Source organism: Colossoma macropomum, unplaced genomic scaffold, assembly GCF_904425465.1.
Source record: "Colossoma macropomum unplaced genomic scaffold, Colossoma_macropomum, whole genome shotgun sequence".
Lineage (NCBI taxonomy): Eukaryota > Metazoa > Chordata > Actinopteri > Characiformes > Serrasalmidae > Colossoma > Colossoma macropomum.
Window position 1 is genome coordinate 25,156,476 of NW_023494798.1, and position 16,876 is coordinate 25,173,351.

The following is a 16,876-nucleotide window of genomic DNA, read 5'->3' on the forward strand; positions in this document are numbered from 1 at the left end:
AGTGATAAAACAACTCAACGCTATGGGTCTGAACGGATGTGTAGCTGTGAGAAAAGCCCTTACTAAGAAAAGGAAACAGAGGGTTTTATGTAACAATGAGTCTAAATTTGTAATTGGGATTACTTTGATTGTAAGACTGAACTTCATCGGTGTGGAAAAATATCCCTGCGGATTTCTTTGATTTCTTTGAGTGCAAACCTTTAAAAATGAATGAAAGCTGTAATAAAGGCAGAGTTGACGTATTGAATAGTGAAAAATGAAATTTTCTGCTAAATATATGTTTTCTGCTTATATGTTTGATGCTTAAAAATGAACAACATGTATTTAATGGCCACTTTGACTGGATATTAAATTAATGAAAGTACAGTCACTGGTGACTTTTGCACAACACTGCATGATAGGATGTGGAATGCTGCACTATTGCGCCACCATCAGGCTTACTGGGGTCACCTCCTGGACTCTGCAGCTCATCATGTTTTAACAAAAAAATGTGTGAACAGACAGACAGACAGGCAGACTGATGAACAGAGCCCTACAGGGCACCCACATTTCATGTGAGGCTCCAGATGAAGTAAGACCACCTCAAAGAAATCAATGCAATCAGCTCTTTTAAACTACTTGATTGCACTCAGCAATCACATTTGATATAAGATGAGATTTCAGTGGGGAACAATTTCAAGTATCATGTCTAAAATGCACTCAGATGGATTATCTGTCTTAGATATGAATCTGCTGTGCAGAAATATACAAATATAACATACTTGAATCATCTAAGTGCCGCCTTTTTCAGTACACTGATGATTGTTCACCCTGCATAATTATGCTAATCTTCATTCAACCGGCTCACACATAATCAGCTTACTTTCAGGAATGCTATGACAGTTGACCGTGCTGTGCTTCTCTGACCCTAGCAGTCGATTCGCTGAGTCACAAGATCAGAGAGGAAAAGATAATAGAAATCCCACACACTCAATAAGTAACCTTATAATAGTCACATCAAATCCGGCTTGTGCTGGTCACCGATACCGAGGAAGCAGAGAGCAGCGACATTTGTAAAATACTCACTTAATATTACGCAAGCAGTGGCTACTCTTCTGAAACCTACTCAGACCTGGATGGGCTAGATGGTAATGCTGCCTGCATTTTCAGTGATATAAATGCGGTCTGCAACGTCTGACTTAGCAGTCTGATTGACTGTAAGTGCACTGATTAAAAGCTTTTCGCTTGGAAAGAGGCAGGCAGGGTCCTCGCCAGGAGAGGTGAAATTTTTAAAACCTGTTCACACCTTACGCTCCGGCCAAAAGAAAATCGATAGAGAAGTCATAACAAATCAAGGAAATTCAAACATCAAAATGTAATTACACTGTCACTCTCAGTAGAATTTAGTGCTAAAAATATTTTCTCATGAAACACACACACACACACACACACACACGCGCACACACACACACACACATATGTGCATGTATGTACACTGCCAGTCAAAAGTTTGGACACACTTAACTCAATATGAATTCTTAGACATTTTGATCTAAAGGCTTATGATTAAATGCAAATCAAATTTGTTTCTAAGACAAATACAGTGAAACTGATGCCTACTTATGAAATGATTTCCAAAACCTATAACACTGTTAAGTATTTTCTATGTATTTTAATGAAACATATTATGTTTGATAATATTTGATGTGTGCACAACTGTTCAAGCTGTGTCTGCTACGCATGTACTGGCTAGCATTTTTGAGTTGTGCTCAAAATCATCTACAACTGAAACAGTCACTACCGAAACATTTGGTAATGTTTCAGTAGTGTAATGATTGTTCTGGTAGTGACAAAAAGGAATGAGTAGTCATTTACTGTAATAAAATAAACGTAATTAAGGTAAAGGGTCAAGATTATAGTGTAAAGTCTAAGTCAGTTAAACTTGGACCCCCACAGGACCACCATAGAGCAGGTATAATTTGGGTGGTACATCATTCTCAGCACTGCAGTAACACTAACGTGGTGGTGGTGTGTTAGTGTGTGTTGTGCTGGTATGAGTGGATCACACACAGCAGTGCTGCTGGAGTTTTTAAACAGCTCAGTGTTGCTGCTGGACTGAGAATAGTCCACTAATCAAAAATATCCAGCCAACAGTGTCCTGACCATTGATGGACTAGAGGATGACCAACTGTGAAAAACCATGCAGCAACAGATCAGCTGTTTTTTCTGACTTTACATCTACAAGGTGGACCAACCAAGGTAGGTGTTTCTAATAGAGTGGACAGTGAGTGGACACAGTGCTTAAAAACTCCAGCAGCACTGCTGTGTCTGATCCACTCATACCAGCACAACACACAATAACACACCACCACCATGTCAGTGTCACTGCAGTGCTGAGAAAGGCAGGTTAAAGCATATACAGGCATTTTCTTGCAACTGCCTTTAAAAAAATATAAAATATGTAAAACAGTAAAAATGCTGACGATTAGATTATAAACATGTTAGTTATCATATTTTTTTATCCATGTTGTCACATGAGCTGATAGTCATGCAGCACTATTACACACTTAATTACTTTGTTTTTTCTATCAATACAATATTACTGTAATTACAGCTAAATATGAAACAGCACTAACTGCTCATTAACAGTGCAATTTCACAGGAGCAGTGGTTTTAAAGAGCAGTCAATGTGCAGTACATTACCAACCACCTGACCTTTAACATGTTGATGTCTTCTCTATATATGCAAATTTCTTCTCATATCTATTAAATCTAATTTAAAAAAATAAACATTTCTTTAGACTCATCCACAATGGACATTTACTGAAATGGTAAAAAAGATTAACAAAAATCCCAGAGTAAAAAAATAATTAAGCAATGAAATCCATTCAGTTCCATTCAGTTTCCTTTAAGTCCTTTATTCAGTTCCCTTCTCTCCAAATGTATAGATTTGCATTACTCTGCAGTACAAATCACAGGTTTTGAAATGATCTTGTCACTAAGGAAGCGTGTGATTCCATGAGATCTCGTGCGAGGAAGAAATGGATTAATACAGTAATTATGCTTCATGATTATTCGTGATGGGTGCTTCTTGTGCTGGGAACTCAGCTCTGCAGATATTTGGTAAGCAGAGCACAAACTGCTTACTATTTGCTGAGCTGTTTCCCATGAGAGCAATCTTCACAGTTGGAAAATTGTACTCATGCCACAAAATATAAAGCAATTTACTTTTTTTCAGAGATAATTTTGCGGATCAATGCGTCCGCACTTAAAGCCAGCAGGTTCTTCTACTGTTTAGGGGAGATTTAGAGACACATTAGTGTTCTTTTAATGAATATTTAATGCGACTATTATGACATGTTTGAGGGAGTGCTTATGAATGAGTACCGTGTTTTTATGGCCTGTGATGCTGTGGTTTGATCTGCCTCAGCTAATGACAATACGCTTGGAGTGTTTGTTTTCTAATGAATGTTTCTTGAAAAGTGCAGCTATGCTCAGTACTCTTCTGAATACACCGCCATAAATCCAATGTCATCACCATAACGTTCTATATATATTAAAAAAGGAAATAGTACATAAATCATCACTGGCTTATTTGATGAGCTCATTTCTTTATCGGTGTCTTTATTACTTAAATAAGATTAGTGCCTTCGATACATACAGTACTGTGTAAAAGTCTTAGGCAGGCAAGAAAACTTAAACTAACTTAGCACTAAGTGTGTATTTGCCAGTGAAGACACTACATACCATTCATATAAATACACATCTGATTTATTTTAAAGAAGGACAGATGACCCAAACTAGGCTCTAGATGGAAACAGTGAATACTGGGCTTCCTTGAGGAGAGCTTTGAAAATAAACTAACCCTTATACACTTCAAATCACAAGGTATTGTTAATCTGTTGACTTGCATTCATTATAATGTTGGTGTTTTTTAAACAAATAAACACATATTGCTTGGTTTAACAGCCTTACATATAATTTTCCCAGATGGTTAAAATTAGATCATAATACTGCAAATACAATAATGAGCAAAAGTCAGAGACCAACCTTCATTCATTAAGTTATTTTTCAGAGTCAGAAAAAAAACAGAAAACATACTGTATATTTAAAAGAAAGTCTCAACATCTTTATCATATCAAACTTTTCAGTTTTTAGAATTTCCACGCTTTAGCTTTATCACAGCCTCCATTCTTTTCGAGGGTCTTGCTTTCAGTTTTTCAAAGAAATATGCATTGATATATTTCCACGCCTAAAAAGTTCAGCCTTAGAAGCTGGTTACATTTTCTGCAACTCATGTTCCAAGTAATCATACTGAGTGATGCTGAAGTCTGGACTTTGGGGTGGTCAGTCCATAGTTCTGAGAACACCAGCCGTTTCTTTGTTTGATTTGCAGGTTTTCTTCTTTTTTGTCTATTCCCTTTTTTCAGTAGCTGAGTTGTTTTCTCACAGTGGAAGGATGGACAGAAACACCAGTGGATTTTTTCAGATCTGAAGCAAAAGTGGAGCTTGATTCTCTCCTCTCTCTCTCAAAGACCAAAGTTTTACATTCAGTTTATCTGATGGTGACAGTTTTGGTGGTCTACCAGGTCTTTTAATGAAAGTTTTTTTCACTTCCGTCTTCCTTATGCAAGTAGATTATCTTACATCTACTCTCCTCAGAGACGTTTCCTGAAAAATGAATATCTTGGCCATTTTGACTGAAAATTTAATCAATAAAGAGTGGTCTCTTACTTTTGCACAGTACTGTATATATACTGATCTTAATAGCAGATGAAATGAAAGAAGGTTTGATATGTGTGCTATTGTGCATTCCCTCTCCACTCTTAACCCTGAGAGCAGCCACACTAGGCTATTCTCAGCTCCAGATTAGTCTTCCATTGCCTCTGAGGACATTCTCAAACAATGCCTCTTCACAACCGTCACAAACCCTTCCTAAAAAGGCAACAGAAGCTATAAACTCTCAGTAGAACTTCTTTAATCATGAATATAAAAGGAAGAAGGGTAATCTTCCTACATCAATTTCAAATGGAGAAGTGGGAATAGATCTGCAGCCCTTCCGATAAAAATACATTAGAGCATAGAGAGCTGAAATTGGATATTGCTTTTCAAAAGACTATTATTCCCAGCATAAAAAGGGATGCTTCCATTGCAGAGCTGTTTAGGATAAGCTTTAAAGTCTTGTGGAATGATATGTCTTTACACCAAACCTGCTCCCACCAAAAGATTTAGTTATACAGCAAGTCTATGGGGAAGATTTGGTGGTTTTGGATCATATAAATCTTAGTTGTTCGCAATGATCTTTTCTTTTTTTGTTTCTTGTGTAGTGAAGGTAAGTGTGAAGAAGCTTAAGTGATGCATTTTAGGGTGGGATTTTATGTTTGTAAGATGATGCCAAAGGGCAATGAGTGGGAAAGGGAAATATCAACTGACATTTTGCCTCCTAGCACTGCAAACAAGAGAGGAAAGGTCAATCTATGTGGCAGAAAATGCCACTGATCTTTACATGAGTCTTCACACACAAGCTCCCATACAACCTCCAATCAAAAGGTCAAACCCTTCAGTTAGAACCCCCTCATTACACAAGATTACACATTCCGCTCTCATCTGTTATTGTTGCTGCTGATGGTGCCGTTGATTTTGTTGTTGTTAAGGTTGCTGTTGTTGTTTCAAGTTAACACATTCATGACCAACAACAGTATATTTAGTATGATAAGGGAAAAAAAAACTACAGAATTTATCCACTTCCATTTACACACATGGGCTTTGTTTACACTGCAGGGCAAACCAGATTTGTTTCTTGTATCTGAATTTTTAGACCAACTGTTCAGTGAACAATCTGATTTGTATAGTCAGGCTTAGTCAACAGCATTTCAGTATTTGTTAACAGCATAAACAGGACATGATGATAACTCAGCTGACCTGCTTTGAAGACTGCTAACAAGCTTTTAGCTGTAGCAGTACTATTCAGAGACTGGCTTTCCATTCAAATCTTTTAATGAAACAGTCACTGTAAACTACAACATATAATGAAAGTAATGTGTTACCTAACTGGCTGTTTAAAACTTCTACTCTCTGTGTTTAAGTTGTAATATGTGAATATGCACTACTGCTTTGTCACGCATTCTGATGTTATAAGCTGCTGCCCCCAATTAATGAAAAAAAAAAACCACATGAAATCCAATCTGACCAATCAAATTGGGTCACATACAAGGACGTCTCTACGGTAGGGGCTGGTGTCCTGGCACTGGAGCAGTGCACGACATGATCAATAATTCAGTATAACAACTAATATATATATATATTTTTTTCTCTGTAACTAATATTGTTGCACGTTTATTACATATGACAGTGGTAGGGCTGTCCGATACATTCCAAATATCTTCCTGTACCTGTTGTGTAAATGCCAGTAGGCTACCTATTTCTCCTAGCAGTCTTGGTTTGATGAGCATGGGGCTGGCCCCACAGCGTTCCACTAACCAAGTGAGCAGTTAAAAACACTCTGTGCCTGTTTTTGACGAGCTTGCCCAGATGAAAGATCATCGTGCATCTTTTCTTTTTGAACAGTGAGCGTCACTGATGAGTCATTTTGCAGTATTGCAAAGCGTGTTATACATTATGCCCAGAAAGCAGTGTGTTCCCTGCTCTGATATGTTGCTTTGGATATGTAGTTGCAGACCACAATGATCATATACTGCTAGATCACTTTGGATTTGTAATGCGATGCTGTATAACAAGGTTTTGTAAGATCGAATGCCGTTACCATATCACTCATATTCCTGTTTCCACTTCCACCAACTCCTGCACCACATTATGTTAATTTGTGAATGTGTGATTTCATTGATGGAGTGCGTTTGTGTTTGGATCAGGTTTGTGTGTAGTTTCATTGACGAGCCTACATTTTTTTTGTGCCAGATTTTCTGTGCCAGAGATGCTACTGGTCACATATTCAGGAATCCAAATTGAATCAGATTTGAAACCATCTGCAGATGTGGTTTGAATCCAACTGGGAAATGCCAGATTTATGTGGCTTTTTGCCGTTCAGTCTGTGCCAACAAATCAGATTTAAGCGGCCTGTGTAAACAAGGCCATAATGTCTTGATCTTGTACTTGAACAAAAAGTGTTCACAAGCCTAAACTAAGATACGTATAAAAGACTAAATTGATTAGGAAAAAGAAAAGTATTCAGACTCCAACTGTGACGCATCCGCCGAGCGCCTCGTTGGATTCGGACTCGATCTCCCAGAGTCCTCTGGGAGATCACCTGACTTCCACCCAGCCAACCAACGACGACAGACAGCCGGACTCAAATTCCCAGAACCCTCCGGGAGGTCACATGACTCCCCACCTGACTTCAAAGTCCTATCCGCGTTCGCAATCTCCAGAATACTAATGAATGTCACCCGTGTTTTGATCATATGACTACTCTAGTGTTTAACTGAAGCCCGGGGTTTAGAATAGGTAACTTGCAAAGTATTGCATCTGTTTTCGTGATCTACTGAGCGTTTATTCCTGTATCTGGTTATCGTGTATGACCTTTGCCTTTGTTCTTTGATTTTGTCTTTTTGCCCAGCCCTTTTGATTGTTGGCCTGATTTTGGATTTTGGACTTAGACCCTGCTTGTGTTTTTGACCACGTTTTTGCCTTCTCCTGTTTGGACTGTTTGCCTGGTGTTATGTTTATTGTTTTGTTTCTCATCTGCTTTCTGGAATTGACCCATGCCTGTTTTTTGACCACGAACTTGCACTGCGCTTCTACTAGTAAAGCCTCCTTTGTAATTTATATCTGCAACGTCTGATTCTGTTTGATTCGTCACACCAACAATAAATAATATTAGTACCTTGTTTCAAAGCCATTGTTGGCAAGTTACATCTTAGAGGCATCTGCGGTATGAAATAATTAGCTTTTTGCAGCATTGTGGTTAGATTGTGGTTCATTCCTCTTGGCAAACCATCTTCAATTCCCTATGATTTCAAGGGTCCCTTTTGACATAAATTTTCAATAGGATTCAAGTCAGAAGAGTGGCTAGAGGCCATACAAGCACATTCTTTTTTAGAAACAAGTCTTGAGATATATGTTTGTGGTTGTTGTCTTGTTGAAACATCAATCTTCTCCCTAAATTCTTCTCTAATATGTCAGTACATCACTCTATTCATGTTTCCTTTGATGATGTATAACGCCCCAATACCGTTTGCAGAGAAGCAGCCCCATACCATGACACTCCCTCCTCTGTATTACAGTTCTATTCTTGTTTCATCTGACCAGAGAACATTGTTCCAAAAGAGTTCTGATTAGTCTAAATGATCATGTGCAAATGTTAGACCTCGTCTCTATGCTTCATTTTTTGCAAAGGGGTTCTGCATGGAGCATGATGACTGTAGCTTTTGCTATTTTAGAGTTAAACAACATGAAAAGCAGGCTTCTTCACCTTCAACATGGGTGCTATTTGTTGTGTGAAATCTTCCCAGCGTAATGTCTATTATCATGATACCTAAAATAACCTGCCCAGCAGTTTCTTTTTCCAACTTGTCTCTGAACATGTTCTCATGTTTACGTTTTGTTTTTCCTGCTCTTCACTCGGTCCGCCCTTTTGTCATGCCCCTCACTTGTGTCTGATCAGTAGTCACACCTGTAATTGTTCTCAGGTGTTCCTTATCCATTTCAATATTTATATCTCTTGTGTTTGTCCTGCACCTTGGCGTTGCTTGTTTGCTCTCGTGCTCAGCTCAGCTCTGTTTATTTAATTTTTAACAAATTTTTATACAGACCTATGAATTTCCTTTATGTTCCTATTTACAAGTACAAAGTCCAAATACATTGTGTGTGTTCATTTGAAGAATATTAAATAACAAAAAAGTGTCTGAATATTGGTTTCCTGTAATTTTATACTTTTTCCTCACAAATTTGGATTTTCTATTGTTTGGTCCCATGTGACCCAATAAAATACTAAATATAAAATGATAAATGATAATCAATTTGTAAAACCTTTTTAGATTTGTGCTCAGGAAAGTTCAGAGAACACGTGAACCAATGAAAATTTAAAAATAAATATATTAATGGGTTAACAATACAGTACATGGATAATACTTGATTTTTATTAAGAGGTTAGCAAGAACAAGAAAGATTTGTAAGCTGTGCTCATCTTTTAAGTGGGTACCATTCAAAGACACCTTGGCATGAAAGCTGCTGAATAAAAACTACTCTGGAGAGGAAACCATTGAAAACAGTAAAAGCCTTTGCGCAGCGAAAGTCCTATAGCAATAACAGCCTTCCTGACTTCAATGGGCCGTCTCCAGAGCCTCTCTGTTTAGTTTCCTTAAGAGGAGAGCGGGAGAATCTCTAGGGAAGGCCATTTTAAACCGCATGAAACAAAATCCATCAGAAGCCTCGTATGTGGTAAACAGCGAGACGTGCAATGGCCCTCATTAAAGTGGCCCCCCTCTCAAAGCAGCGGGCTAGTGCTCCGAGACTCAATTAGATCCTCAGCTCAGGTGAAATCACCTTTTCAAGGTGGCCTGAAGAACCTGTGCCATCCTGCTTGGGTACAATTATGACACATCATCTTTGTTTGGCACTTACCTTGAAAATTAAATCCTTTTTGCCATACCTCAGCTCTTTCAGTTGGGCCTGGATTTTTTTGGACTGCAAAATGAAGATAAGGAGAAATGGGAGTTAGCTTATTCAAACAGTAAAATTGGTTTTAGATCGTGTAGCACGGATTTTTCATCTGTAGCGAAGAGCTCCTTTGTGAGCACTTGCTGGGCAAAGCTCCAACTCAAAGGAGAGACCTTCACAGAGCAGGGAAGTATAAAAATTTCCCTTCAGTGAACCGCACGACCCACTCAATGAGGCAAACACGCTCATGCACCAGCTAACCGGTACACATGTGGTCGTGAATCGCAGCTGTTTCTGTAAACACACGCGCCTCACGGCCACACACGGCTAATTCCACTTACATGCAGTGCTGTGCAGAAGTCTCAGGCACCTGAGAAAATCAGATTTAAAAAGCTGCTTTTCTGAGCATTAAGTGTTTATTTGCTCCAAAAAATGCTAATATTAGGAAAAATACAAATAACATTAATATAATATGTAGTGATATTTTGTAAGTCAGTGTGTTTGTTTAACCATTTTCTTGTATAAAAGGGTAATTCCACCTCATAAGTAAATCGTCAAGATGTAAAGAAAGTCATTCAGGGGGTTTGATGTGAAATGCTCCAATCTTGTTAAATGCTTACTGAGTCTGAATTGTCTATGTTAGTGGTGAAAGGAACCAGATGTCCAAAGACGTCTCTAAAAGTGTCCTCAAGTGGTCATGAATACGCTGCCTGATGCCTGTGATGTTGTTTTATGATGCATGCTTTTTAAAAGCCATTCATGAGGTACAAGCAGGGTATTCTAAGACAAATTAGTCCCAAAAAGAAAACCGATTTCAGATTTATCACTGTTTTATCCTTATCAGCAGCACATATAAAACCCCAAAAGACATGTGTAGGTTCACTGGTGGTTTGCGATACTAAATAAAATAGATATATATAAGCTCAAATCTTTACAAAGAGCTATTTCACATCAAATCACTCTGAATGACTTTGTTTACATCTCAATGACTGACCGGTGGAAATTCCTTTTAATAGTAGTTATCATCCAATACTCGATTTGGATTATCAACCATTCATTAATTTAAACCAGATGTGCTGGTGATGGAATTAATTCAACAAATCCATATGATAGCAGGGGGCATCGAGGACATATCTGGAACCAAACTTTGTTCTTCAAACTAGCTCACAACATATCAAATTCTTTTTTGAAAATGAAATATGTTTGTTACTCTTGACTGTATTCATGTTTATTGGTATCTAACAAATTAAACAGACCGACTGTTGAGATAAATAGCTTTAAACAATGTGCTTAGGTGTCTAAGACTTTTGCACAGTACTGTATATGGTATATGGTCTCATCAGTGGGTTTCAAATTCCCTGAAAGCCAACAGTTTGATTGTGTACACTCTTAAAAGTAAAGCTTCCTAAATGGTTCTTTGCCTGGAGGTACAGTTCTCAGGAAAAAAAATAAATAAATAAAAAAAAAAACTAACACTTTATTTGAAGGCTCCCTACACGAGGACTTAATGACACATGCATAAGCATTACACCATATTTATAAGGCAATACTTGAATATCAGTAAACAGCTAACGCCAGTAATCGCAAGATAACATAAGATGGTTTACGAAGTAAATTATATTGTATTTATGTAAGTGACCTTTAACTAAACTGACAGACCTTTGTTCCTTTTATAACACTGTTATGAAACTTCACACCCAAATAATAAAACATATAAGGCAGAGTCCTGGTTAGGTGCAACACATATTAGTTCTATGGAAGATTCTAATGCCCTTGAATTTAAGTGACAATTTTCTTACATATTTTGTTATATGCATAAATATACATATTCATATACCAAACTTATATAGTCCAGTAAAAGCAGAAATATCCTTGGTAAAATGTTACATCAGTAAAAGTTCCTAGTTTGTTTTCTACTTGGGTACAAAAACACAAAATTGCTTGCTTCTAAATGTACTGAAATATCAAAAGCCAAAGTACTTTGAGTTATTATAGATATTATTAGTATTAGTTGAACAGCTTCTATTAAGGAGACTCGAGTGGCTGCAGATATAAAAAACAGGCCTCCTTCACAGAAATTGTACTTTTGTACTTTAACTAAGTGGAAATATGTGGAACTGTAGAACTTATAAACAAGTATTTAAGAAGTCCCTATGTAGAAAATAAAAAGAACTTGGTATATCTTTTGAAGCAGGGCTCAGAAATAAAATAAAGTGGTAATTTTGGCATATCTTTGGAATATGTTCACTCCAAAAAGAACTAATTTTCATACTGGTCCTAAACGAGATTAAAAACTGGTTAATTCTGTTCATATATATATATATATATATATACTGCATGTGGGCTTGACGCCAAAATTAGTTTGCTTGGACAGCTATTACACCTGCCATTCATACGCTGTATTTGTACTGCCATTAAATATCCACACAAACACAAGCTATGTAAATTTGTGGTGTGTATGAACAAATTTTTTAGTATTAGTAACTTTACACATACAAACTCAGAAGACGCGTGTAGGTTCAGTGGTCATTTTGGATAGTAAATAAAATGGCTATATTTGAATTATAGACATTCCGATCACCACCACTGTAAATCTAAGTCAGTATGTTTCCCTAAAATGCAACATTTCACATCAAACTGAATGACTATGTTTACAACTTAACAACTGAATTATGCAAAAATTTTGATGGAGGAATTTTCCTTTAGAATGCATAGATTTGCTACCTGGCTAAAAGATTTTTTTGCATCATGATGTGATATAAACAAATTTATGTGAAAGAATACAGAAAAGCACAGAGGACATTCAGAGCTATTGTCTACTTACTTGTGATTAGCAAAATATCTGTAGCCTAAGCGCTAAAATATCATACAGAAGCCATATAAAACTGGTAAAATGATAGACTGAATTAAATCATGAAATGCGATGTTGATCCAAAATAAACTAGTAAGCTGCATGAAAAGAAAAAAAAAGAGAGTTATTAGCCGGTAAGGTTTCCAATTAATGTTTCTGCTCTGGAACAGTTACGTATTATTTTTGTTCCTAGTAAAACACTGTTTTCAGGTTTCATTTTTGTTCCTTGAATCATTTCAGAGCCCTGCTTTCAAGTGTGTACTTTTTTTAGATACATCAATTGTGCTTGTTGCAGCATGGGAGAGATGCTATTGAGTTGCTGTTTGGTGGCAGAAAAAATTGAGGCTGTATTAAGGTATGTTTCCAATAACAACAAAAGGACCTGGGCTCTGGCTGGGCTCTCCTTTTCTTCTTTAAACCCTATTTTTGACTCCCTGGGGATTATACTGTATAACAACAGCTAGCAACAAATAACCTCTGAACTTGGTAAAGCTCCAGTTCAGAGCAGCCTTTACTGTCCAGCTGAGCTCAGGAGGAAGGTGACATAGCTGTGTGTGGCTGTGAGTGTGGTACTCTTGAATGAGACATACCTCTTCTGCATGTATGTCACAGAGTTTGTTTCCAGAGAGAAGTTTGTTCTTCAAGCTTTTATTCTGCAAAGAAAAGAAACAACATTGATCAGAGCTCTGTTAAAGTACATGTCATTTTACAGCAGTCTAAATTTAGACATTTAGACAGGAAAGCTTTAACCATTTTTCAGAAAACATTATTGCCTCTGTTTTTTTTATCATTTGGGGGGATGGTGGCTTTGGTCTTCACTGAGTTCAATTTGGAGCTTTTATCTCTCTATCTATGAACTTAATTTGGTTAAGACTTGTTTATTTCCATTTTTGCCGTAGACCTGTCTGCCCTGCTAGAAAAAATAACATAGGCCAGCAGGCCAGGACACCAGCAAAACTAGCACATGTTTTGTTTTGGATGCTGGTATGCTAGTTACCCAGAATGGTCATGCTGGTTAACCAGCTAAACCAGCACCAGACCAACATAAACCTGCACAGAATAGCTTAGACCAGTATGGTACAGTTAACCTACACAGGGACTTCATAACACCTGCAAAGTGACGCATTTCTGAGTGGTGAGCTGAAACTGGAAAGGGCATGTCAAAAATTTCTCTTAACCTTACGTGGACTCACATTTAAGTGCTTCTTGCTCACAACTACATAATATACCTATTAGATTCAAAATACTACAATACGTTATAGTAGTTATTGAATAATGAGTCTTAAAGGGGAATTCCACTGATTTTTTCAAAAGTTCTGCATAATAGTTAAAGTCATTCTGAGTGGTTTGATGTGAAGTGCTTTGTTGTAGAGAAACAAACCAGTGATGGTGGTAGGAACCAGATATCTTTAGTGTTTGATGCCTCTTAAAGCTGCCTCACAGAAAACTATTAAATGAAATGGTAACAAATACTTGGCCTGATGCTCTAGGCATAGTTTTGCGATAGTTTTTGGCCAACAATGTTTGGATAGTAAATGGAAGTGTGGCCTCTGGTTCATATCACCACCAAAGTTTTCTACAATGCACTGTTTCACATCAAACCACTCCGAATGACTTTGTTTTTTTTTCCCTTTAACAATTGTGACTGAATATCAATATCAATATATCAATATCATTAACCCTGTAACATTCCCAGGCGTATTACATCTTAAGGCTTATTATTCAGTAATTATATGGAAAACTATGCAAAATGACCAAGTTTTTGTTAAGGTATAGGAGCAATGACTGGAAGTCTTGACTTGCCAGCAGGTTCTGGGCATAATAAGAATAAAGTCCATATTTAGTCCATTTTAGCCCTATTTTATGGAACCTAAATCAGCAGGCTCTGTAATCATCTACTAAAGTTAAAAATCAGAGTGGTCAACATCAGAAAAAAATGTATTTAATCTTTGTTTAACGAGGTAAGCCCCTGGAAACCAGGTTTGCCCTAGAAGGAAACCACTTTTCCAAGGCTTAGACAAAGGGCCATTCTTTAGGGGTTGAATGGCTTATGAAGCGATGCAACACATTTAGTGTTAGTGACAGGAAGCGAAAGAGGGAAAGAGAGGGTGAGAAGGGTGAGAAAGAAAAGAAAAAGAAGGAGAAAGAGGGAGAGAGGGGGGTGTTAGAGCTAATGAAGCAGAATGGCACTGCAATGTGATTCAATGAGGTGGAATTGGCTCGGAATCAAGTCCAAGCACTTGCATCCCCACCAACAGCTGAATATAGGCCACGGGCCGGGCCTTGCTGGAGCAATGGCAGCTGTCATTAAAAGTGACATGTGGCCGCCTTGCTACAGGCCACAGCGACACTGGGATCCACCCAAGCAGATAAGGTATTGCATTGTGACTATTATTCAGCCAGAAGAGAGAAAAAAAACAAAGATTCAGAGCTGAGCAACGGCACAATTTGTGCAGAGGGATGGATGATATTTCACATAGGAGTATGATGCAAACGTGATTGATATCACTGAATCTTTCTTATATTGGCCTAATGCCCTCAATTTCCTGGATGCCAAAGAAATTGATATCGTCTATGTATCAAGCCGTTTGCTATCATTACATCATGGCATCTCGTACTGAACCTGAGTGACTAGTGTGGCCATTTATGATGAACAGAGGAGACATTTCCAATTTTATGTTCAATTAAAATAAGTTCTCCTCCACACCTAACGAGAGATAGATTACACCAGAATATACTGGTGGACATTCCATAAATCTCTGTCAGAATAAACGCAATAGTTTCTTATTATTTCACTTTACTGCCCAGTACGACAAACTACCCATAAGGAATGATCAAAGGCAGTTTTAAATTATTTTAATGACCTAAAATCTGCCTTAAATAGCAAATGCTAAATGACAGAAGATAAACTGGTATCGTCATCATGTTTTTAAAAATACTTCCTATAAGAGGCACTCTAAAATTTAACAAAACTTTTGACAATAAAGGTAAACAAGTCTCCATGTCAAGATGTCAAGATGATAAATGCATCACCGTTATTGGACATAAAGAGTCCCTGCTGTTGTTATCATCTTTGTTCTGTCTCATATGTTGCAGGCTTAAAGCATTGAGCATACTGCAGTCTCTACCGTACCTCCTGCTGCAAGTCTTTGATGATTTTGGTCTTTTTCTCCATCTCCATCTTCAGAAACTTGATCTGGATGAAAACAGAACATCACTGAGCACATTTGTCCAGACTGCACTTATTGTATTGTTTTGTGAGTTTCTGCTCGTCATAAATATGGATGCTACTCCACAAGAAGCTACATTTCATTGCAATTGCAAATGCAGAGCACTATGAGATCATGCTCTGAGAGTCAATCTGATCGAAATGCATAAAAACAAGAGCAAATGAGATTACAGCTAAGAAATACTGCATGTAGCAGTCGTGAGGTCATCAGCTAAGAAAAAAGCTGAGAAAAAAACAGATTTCTGCTGTTTTCTCTTGGCACTCTCTTGGTATTCACAGCAATAACCGCATTCCAAATATTCACATTAGGAAGGCATGCAGCAATATCTATGTATGAAACTTTGTATGAATCATGAGGCTCAGATTGAAAGCTTCCCCAAATAATCTACAGTGTGTTTCTGAAAGGCAGAAAGGAAGCAGGAGTGTTTACAGCCCTGAGGGTTGAAATGCAACACCAATCAAACACTATTGCTCCTCATTCCAAATTCACCGAGCGCAACCCTGACTTTCTCCTTCCTCCAGCCTCAGCGGGCGGCTTGGGGAGAGAAGAACACATCTAAATACTGATCCAGAACATGCGCCCTGCCAATACCCAACTGTACACGCTTCTTCATTCATTCTCACTTCCACATTTACTGACTTTTGTACAGGTTCATGAGCTGACACACTGCAGGCAATGCATAAACATATTTTTATTTATATCCTAAGCTACTGGTAAAAGATGGCAGGCCATATTCTCTTTCCTTCATTTCCATTTTTGCTAGGTCTGTCAGTCTACATATGCTTCTAAGGAAAAAAAGTGATGTCTCTCTGAACTTGATGGAAAAATCCCAAGGGTTTACTGTAGTAAAAGCGGTAATGAAGTACATAAAATGTATGCCAGATTCAGTACAGGCAGACTGAACATCCCGCCTCCAAAGAATGTACAGTATTTACCACTGAAAGTTACAGTTTGCTGCCAAGTAAGCTATGCTCCTCATTAGAGGGCTAATGATATGCATATTACATGAAATGATACAGTACTGTGTAAAAGTCAGAGACCACCCTTCATTTTATATCTAGTCAAAACAGCCTTTAAGTACATGTTAATTTCTGAGATTAGATATAAGATAATCCACTTCCATGTGGAAGGGAAAAGTCAAGGGAACAAAAATTATTAATAGATAAAGATAAAATTGGGCTCCTAACATCTGTGCAAGACC

General features: G+C 37.7%; 1 protein-coding gene across 1 annotated transcript in view; it reads right to left on the reverse strand.

Moving 5' to 3' along the window:
- luzp2 (leucine zipper protein 2) overlaps positions 1 to 16,876 on the reverse strand; it is a 153,843-nt gene that overhangs the window by 24,532 nt on the left and 112,435 nt on the right. Inside the window, exons 5-7 of the mRNA XM_036585401.1 lie at positions 15,579 to 15,641; positions 13,036 to 13,098; positions 9,559 to 9,621 (exon numbers count right to left, since the gene is read on the reverse strand). Coding sequence (XP_036441294.1) covers positions 9,559 to 9,621; positions 13,036 to 13,098; positions 15,579 to 15,641 — 189 coding nt within the window. The remainder of the gene's footprint in view (positions 1 to 9,558; positions 9,622 to 13,035; positions 13,099 to 15,578; positions 15,642 to 16,876) is intronic.